The sequence below is a fragment of the Sciurus carolinensis genome, chromosome 11 (genome assembly GCF_902686445.1).
Source record: "Sciurus carolinensis chromosome 11, mSciCar1.2, whole genome shotgun sequence".
Taxonomy (NCBI): Eukaryota; Metazoa; Chordata; class Mammalia; order Rodentia; family Sciuridae; genus Sciurus; species Sciurus carolinensis.
In genome coordinates, this window is record NC_062223.1 from 31,186,290 (window position 1) to 31,194,691 (window position 8,402).

Below are 8,402 nucleotides of genomic sequence, written 5' to 3' on the forward strand. Positions count from 1 at the left end.
TTAACACAATCTTTGGTTCAGAGAATTATATTAAAAGAAATCCAGAGAGAGAGAGAGAGAGAGAGAGAGAGAGAGTAGTGTGGGGAGAGAAAGGGGGATGGATTCCATGAAAACAGAAGAAGGATCAGTGGAGTAGATGAAAGAGAGTGAGGGGGAGGGAGGAGGAATGTGATAAGGGAAGAACAGTGGAATGAATTTAACATAACTTTTCTATGCACACATATTAGTGTGCATAGTATATTATACTGCAGTGAATCTTACCATCATGTATATCCACAAGACACTAATTAAAAAAAAAAAAACTATGAGTAAATAGCAGAAAGATTAGTAGAGTAGAGAGAAGGGAATGGGAGGAGGGAGGAGAAGAGGAAGAGGAGAAGTACTGGGGACTGGATTAGAGCAAATTTTATTTCATGCTTTTATAATGATGTCAAAATGAATTCTAATGTTATGTATAACTAAATATAACCAATTGAAAAAAAAGAAAAAAATTCTGACTTGCTGCTGACAAGTCAGTTTGCCAGTGAGGGGCAAAATTGGAGACAAAACATGAAGTAGTGAATGCCCGAATGTTGTATTTGAGCTACTGTTTGACAGTGAGCTATATCCTGCACTACTTTCAGTTGTTCACTTAGCTCTCAGGTGACAAAGTTTCCAAAATATGTTTACAAATTCATGAATGTGGGATTGGCCAAAACCATAGAGTCTGATAGAGTTCAGGCTCATGTCCTTATGACTATTTCCTTTGTCACAGGACTCTGAGATTCATCTTTTCCAAATGGAATCCAGGGCCAGTACAAATAATGTGACTGAGTTAATCATCACTGGCCTTTTCCAGGATCCAGAGGTGCAGAGAGTGTGCTTTGTGTTGTTTCTCCCTGTGTACCTGGCCACCATCCTGGGCAATGGCCTCATCATTGTGACGGTCAGTGTCAGTAAGAGTCTGCGCTCCCCCATGTACTTCTTCCTTGGCTACCTGTCCCTGGTGGAGATCTGTTACTCCTCTACTGTGGTCCCTAAATTCATCACTGACTTACTTGTCAAGGTTAAAACCATCTCCCTCAAGGGCTGTTTGGCCCAGATCTTCTTCTTCCATTTCTTTGCAGTTGCTGAGATCCTCCTGCTTGTGGTGATGGCCTATGACCGCTATGTGGCCATCTGCAAGCCTCTTCACTACATGAACATTATGAGTCGTCAACTGTGTCACATGCTGGTGGCTGGTTCCTGGCTGGGGGGCTTCATTCACTCCATAATTCAGGTTCTCAACACCATTCAGCTGCCCTTCTGTGGTCCCAATGTGATCGACCACTACTTCTGCGACCTCCGTCCCTTATTCAAGCTGGCCTGCAAGGACACCTTTGTGGAGGGGATTGTTGTGTTGGCCAACAGTGGATTAATCTCCCTCTTCTCCCTCACCATCTTGGTGTCCTCCTATGTCATCATCCTGTTCAGCCTGAGGAACCGCTCTGCAGAGGGGAGGCGCAAAGCCCTCTCCACCTGTGCCTCTCACATCACGGTGGTCATCTTGTTTTTCGGACCTGCCATCTTCATCTACATGCGGCCCTCATCCACCTTCACTGGGGACAAGCTGGTGGCTGTGTTCTACACGGTCATCACCCCCATGCTGAACCCCATCATCTACACACTCAGAAATGCAGAGGTGAAAGTCGCCATGAGGAAGCTGTGGGGCAAGAAGGAGAACTCAGGGATGGGACAATGATAGAAAGACGTATGACTGATTATTGTGTTTTTGAAATGGATTTCTAGTGAGATATTTCAGAATGGCAGCAACAAATATAGGACTTAATGTTACTTCTGCTGTGGTTCTCCTTGGTAACCAGGATACCCTGGTGTAATGTTTGAAGGATAGAGATGAGGAATTCTCCCTGAATGTTATGGAACATGATTGGCTGCATCATATCCAACAATATGAAGGGTTTGGGTAATTGGAAAGCTCAAACCAAGTGCAAATGCAAAGTGGAAGATTTTGACAAATATTTTATAGGTTAAAACCTGTTCCTTGTTTTCTTCCTGCTTTTTCTTCCTCCCTCTGTAGTAATCTTACATATTTTTGGGGTACAGTGTGATATTTCAATACATGTGTGAAATATGTATGATCAAATCTTAAAAGTTAGCATATTTATTACCTAATACATTTATCATGTCTTTCTGTTGGGAATATTCAAAACCCTCTCCATTAGTTATTATAAAATATTCATTAATTATTTTCACCCATGGTTATCCCCCTATGCTATCCTAATGTCCTATCTTCTTGCCTCCCTGTACAGGGGGCATTTTGACAAATGTTTTGAAGGTTGAAATCACTTTGCTTTCCTTCCTTGTAATAGCCTCTCTTCCTTTTATCCTCCCTCCCTCCCTTCTTTCCTTATCCTGTCTCTGTTGGACATCACTCATGATAACAACTTGTATTTTAATAGGAAAGAAAACCAAGCAGAGGAATTATCAGGAAATTCAAAGATGAGAACAGCAATCCGTTTTTCTTTTCCAATATGAAAAGGAATTTCTTTGGAATTTCTATTCTTCTGAATGACTCTTGGCATCTAGGACCATAGACCATGTGATCATAGTCATCAGAAAAGTCCCTGAAGCATTTTCAGTTCTTTTGGTATATTGGTACAAAAGGTAGAATTGGGTCCTTTCACAATGTTGAACATTGATAAACAAAAACAATATCAAAATGGCATCGATTGTACCAATCAGTAGGGAAAGATAAAGTCAAATTCATTACAGGACAGCAACTTCCTAGCCTTATTCTGACATAAAAATTACCGAATATTAGACAATGCTTACTGCCCTAGTTGGAGAATGAAGGGGAGGGTAATACTGTTTATGTGTTTCTACTCCAGACTCGTGTCCCTTATTTTAAGTGACCTTCCACAGTCCTATCTTTTAATGCCTGTTAGTATTTCTTGGTGAAGGGAGATGAGACAGCGAGTCTATGCTGTTGTTTTGTCTCCCATCTCTGTGTCTCTCATATCACTGAGAGCAATTGAGAGACCATTGTGAAGTGGCCCCGCTGACTTTGGAATTACACACAGTTGCATGGAGTTTGCACTTAATCCAACCACTTTTCCATGATCAGTTGAAATCATACAGGCAACTGCCAAGCAGAGTAATGGAGCATCCTGGGTGTGTTATAGGTCTTGAAGACTTTTCCCTTTCTCCTGTAGACACTAATTCAGTACGCAGGTGAGTAGTGGTTGTAAGTGCCCCAGGAAATCTTCCTCATTTCCCTTGGAGTCCCCATTGATCATATCTATAGATGGCCACCGTGAATTCCAGAGCAAATTCTGCCGCTTCTGCCTGGAATACTTTGCCTTCCTTTTCTAAATGCAATGTACGAGTGTACCTTTCCCCCCATATCCTCACCAACACTTATTATTGCTTGTAAATTCTTCATAATTGCCATTCTGACTGGAGATAAAATCTTAGAGTAGTTTTTTTCAAAAAATTTTTTTAGATATTGACATACCTTTATTTTATTAATTTATTTAAATGTGGTGCTGAGAATTGAACCCAGTGCCTCACACATGCTAGGGAAGCGCTTTACCGCTGAGCCACAAATCCAGCCCCTTAGAGTAGTTTTGATTTGCATTTCTTTAATTGCTAGAGATGTTGAACATTTTTTCATACAGTTGTTGATTAACTGTATTTATGCTTCTGTGAAGTGTTTTAAATTCTGATAATGCAGATTTAAAAACATTTGATCCAAAACTAAGCACAATAAATGTCATCTTTGTTCTCTGCTCCTGCTCCTTGCTTGCATTAAAGCAGGCTAAAACTTTAAGATGCAGGCTGTTATAGGGGTCCCTTACTCATGTGCAGATAGGTTTCCCCAATGAGAAAAACAGATGGAACATCATCAGCAAACTCCTAGTGGTTGGAAATTGCACAGGCTGAAAATATCTACTCTGACCATACTTCTCAGGGATTTCCTTGCCTTCTGAGTGCTGAGAATGGGGTTCTATTAAGGGCTAATTACTCACTCTGTTTTGGTGTCAGAAAAAACAAAAAACTAAAGGTAAGTTTTTTTCATTGTTTTAAAAAAAATCTTCATAATTCACCTAAGTCCTATAAGTCTAATTATTCCTCTTAGCAATAGAGAATAGTATGTAGTTAACATTCACATGTTGATTTTATCACATTTAAAAACATATTATTTAGATAAATATAAAATGATCTCTTTAAATAAAAATGGGTAGAATGTGGTAAACTTTTCTTCATACATGGGTTTGTACTCTTTTGTAATTAATTATTGTATTGTTTTAGGTATAGGTTTGAGAGTATGTAACAGAAGAGTAGAAAAAAAGTTAATGAGTTAGGATTACAAAGCCCAGAGAGAAAATGCAGCAATGATGGAGTTGTCCCGCACAGGTGAAGTCCAATGTGGTTGTGACTACTGAGCACCTGAAATGTGGGTATTGAGGCCAAGAAATGAATTTTAGTTTTTATTTAATTTTAATAAGTTTAAATAGCCACATGTGGCTAGTGGATTTCATATTGGATAACACAGTTTTGTTATATTATATACTTTCCCAAGGCATGAAAAAGAAAAATGAGAATAAAGCACCTTTCCTTTTAGGAAATTTTTTCAAAAGTCCCACATAGTACTACTGCTTGCTTTCTTCTTTTCTTTTTGCCTTCCTTTTCTCCTTTCTCCCTCCCTCCCTCCCTTCCTTGCCTCGACCAGCACGACCAAACTCTTGGGTCCTGCCAGGGGCGAAGGGGGATTGGAAAATAAAGATTCACAAACATAGATTTTGAGGATTAAGCTGGGATCAGGTGGAGCTCTGTTCTCTGATGGAGATGCAGATCTAGAGTTAGACTGGCAATCTTTATTTATATGTCCCATTATCAGATTAAAGACTATGCAACCATTATTCTTTGTATTCAGGAAAGTTACAGAAAACAGGACATCTACGTAACTTTTCCGCAGTTGCAATACACAGTTGCAAAGTGGGATATTAGGAGCTTTGTGTAGCTCTCAAGACAGCCCATTGTTTAAAGTTACTGTAAAGTGGGAAGGAACCAGAGAAACAGAGCTGGTGAAACATTCTGGTTGTCTAGCATAAGAATTCCTCTATTCCCTTCATTTTTATATTGGATTGTCTTATTTATTGTTGGAGTTCTTTATATATTCTGGGTAGGAGTCCTCTGTCAGCTGCATGTATTACAAATACTTTCTCTGTCTATCTACCTAAAGAACTCCACAAATCAATAAGGGCAATCCAATATAAAAATGAAAGGAAGAAAGGAACTAGTACTTCACCAAACAGGCTATCGATGACCGTATTAAAGTCACTCTGGAAAGCAGTAGAGAGATTGCTCAAAACACTAGTAATGGAACCACCATTTAACCTGGTTATACCATTTCCTTGGTATATATCCAAAGAAGTTAAAATCAGTATACTATAGTGACATGGCCATATCAATGTTTATAGAAGCTCAGCTCATGATAGCTAAGCTGTGGAACCAATCTAGTTGCCCTTTGACAGATGAATGGATAAAGGAGAGTTGGCATACCTATACAATAGAATATTACTCAGTCTGGGATGAGTCGGGGGAAGGGAACAAAGACCATTTGCCAGCATCTGCAGCTTTCTGATTCCAAATTGAATTAAAAACAATCAACCAAAAACTAACCACAAACTCTACCCATCCCTTGTTCCCACCAGGGCTGTAGTGTGAGGGGAGAAGAGGAGGGGGCAGCTTCACCAAAGCCTTGGCTCCCTTGATCCTGGCTGAGGGAGCTAGGTGAAGGGCAGGGGCTCCCCAACAGATTGATGGGGTGGGAGAGACTAAAATAAAATGTTAAATAAACTGTGTTGAAGTCCTACAGCCAAGGGCCCAGCCACAGCAGGCCCAGGCTGGGGGAGAGGCCTCTGCAGGCTCGAGGATCACTGCCACCCTGGGAGCCAGCTATTTTGTCATGGCCCTGATTGCAACAGCTGCCTTCTCTGTCACTGCAGACAGCACCACAGACAGCACTTGACTGGGACCTTTTCCAATCAGTTTTCTTGCCAAGGTCTCCCTCAGGCAGAGGAAGGTCCTCTTGCACTTCCCTGCTGTCCTGTAGCAGTGGTAGGTACCCATTCTGGATGCCAGTCATCTGGAAGTCATTCCTTTTGATGTTGGGAACATCCATATTATGTAGTTGATGAGCGGATATCTTCACATTTCTTCCCAGTAAAGGTACTGATACCAACCAGGTAGACCTTGGCATGGCCGTGCTTGTCAGTCTTCGGAAGGAGACAGCTCAACAGTACACTGCCAGCCTTTGAGCACCACAAAGTCATTCCTGTGTAATGCTGAGCACTGCATTGGGAAGGTGGCTGAGGCCCCTGCATCTCTGTCCTGAAGTCCAAATTATCTGTCATTTTAAGAGGCTTCAATTCCAACACTCTGAATGCACTGACTGGACCCTGTCCACTCATCACGAGCCCAACGGCTGCCTCCAGGTCTGCTGCTGATGCTTCCCCTGATCTTTAGGATTTCTGCTGAGACATATGCTATAAATGTAATGGGGTTGTCTTTAAATGTGACTTGGGGCTTCTCTTTTGCATCTTTTAATACTCTTTCTTTGTCTGTACTTTTGGCAACTTAATTATAAAACATGTCATGGACATGTTTTTCCTGGTCAAATCTATTTGCTCGTATCTGTTTCTAAGTGCCTCCTGTACCTAAATATCTATATCTTTCCCCAGGTTTGGGAAATTTTCTCTATTATTTCATTAAATAGATTTCCTATCCCTTCAGTCTGCAACTCTTCTTCCTAAGGTATATCTATATGCAGATGTTTGACATTTTATTGGTGTTCCAGAGATCTTGTATGTTCTATTCATTCTTATTTTTTTATTTGTCTGAATGTAACATTTTGTCCAACTTGTATTCAAGCTCTACTATACTTTCTTCTGTTTGATCTAGTCTGTTGGTGAGACTTTCAACTGAGTATTTTTAAATTTAAATTTACATTTTAAAAAATTGGTTCTAAGTACTTACATATGACAGTAGAATGCAGTTAGACACATTGTACACAAATGGAGCACAACTTTTCCTTCCTCTGGCTGTACATGGTGCTGAGTCACACCAGTAGTGTAATCATATGTATATATAGAGTAATCATGTCCCTTTCATTCCACTGTCCATCCCATCCCCACACTCTCCCCTCCCCTCACTCTCCTCTGCAAAATCCAAAGTTCCTTCATTCTTTCCTACCCACCTCCGTTATGGATCAGCATCCACTTATCAGAGAAAACATTCAGCCTTTGGTTTGGGGGATTAAGCTTATTTCACTTGGCATGATATTCTCTAGTTCCATCCATTTACCTGCAAATGCCATAATTTCATCCTTCCTTAAAGCTGAGTAATATTCCATTGTGTATCTATGCCACATTTTCTTTATCCACTCATCTACTGAAGGGCATCTAGGTTGGTTCCACAATCTAGCTATTGTGTATTGAGCAGCTGTAAACATGGATGTGGCCGCATCACTATAGTATGCTGATTTTAAGTCCTTTGGGTATAAATCAAGGAGCCGGATAGCTGAGTCAAATGGTGGTTCTATTCCAAGGTTTCTGAGGACTCTCCATACTGCTTTCCAGAGTGGTCACACCAATCTGCAGTCCCACCAGTGATGCATGAGTGTACATTTTCCCCTACATCCTCGCCAACACTTATTGTTGCTTGTATGCTTGATAATAGCCATTCTAATTGGCGTGAGATGAAATCTTAGTTTTGATTTGCAATTCTCTAATTGCTAGAGATGTTGAACATTGTTTTTCATATGTTTGTTGATCGATTGTATTTCTTCTGTGAAGTGTCTGCTCAGTTCCTTAGTCCATTTAGTGGTTGGGTCATTGTGGTTTTTTTTTTTTTTTTTAATATTAAGTTTTTCGAGTTCTTTATCCTGGAGATTGGTGCTCTCTCTAAGGTGCATGTGGTAAATATTTTCTACCATTCTGTAGGCTCTCTCTTCACATTATTGATTGTTTCCTTTGCTGAGAAGAAGCTTTTTCGTTTGATTCTGTCCCATTATTGATTCTTGATTTTGCTTCTTGAGTTTTAGGAGTCTTGTTAAGGAAGTCAGGTCCTAAGCCAACATGATAAAGATTTTGGCCTACTTTTTCTTCTATTAGGCACAGGGTCTCTGTTCTAGTGCCTAAATCTTTGATCCATTTTGAGTTGATTTTTGTGCAGGGTGAGAGATAGAGGTTTAATTTCATCTTGCTACATATGGATTTCCATTTTTCCTAGCACCATTTGTTGAACAGGCTATCTTTTCTCCAGTGAATGTTTTTGGTGCCTTTGTCTAGTATGAGATAATGTGTTTATATGGGTTTATCTCTGTGTCTTCAATTCTGTACAATTGGTCTGCCTGTCTA

At 40.2% G+C, this 8,402-nt stretch overlaps 1 protein-coding gene and 1 pseudogene across 1 annotated transcript; one reads left to right on the forward strand and one right to left on the reverse strand.

The window, feature by feature from the left end:
- The first annotated feature begins 778 nt into the window (after window positions 1-778).
- LOC124959438 (olfactory receptor 4B1-like) lies at window positions 779-1,720 on the forward strand. Its single transcript, XM_047517897.1, has one exon. It carries the CDS (start codon window positions 779-781, stop codon window positions 1,718-1,720), a length of 942 nt encoding a protein of 313 aa, XP_047373853.1.
- A 4,220-nt stretch (window positions 1,721-5,940) lies between these two features.
- LOC124960045 (eukaryotic translation initiation factor 5A-1-like) lies at window positions 5,941-6,413 on the reverse strand (annotated as a pseudogene).
- Between the last annotated feature and the right edge of the window lie 1,989 nt (window positions 6,414-8,402).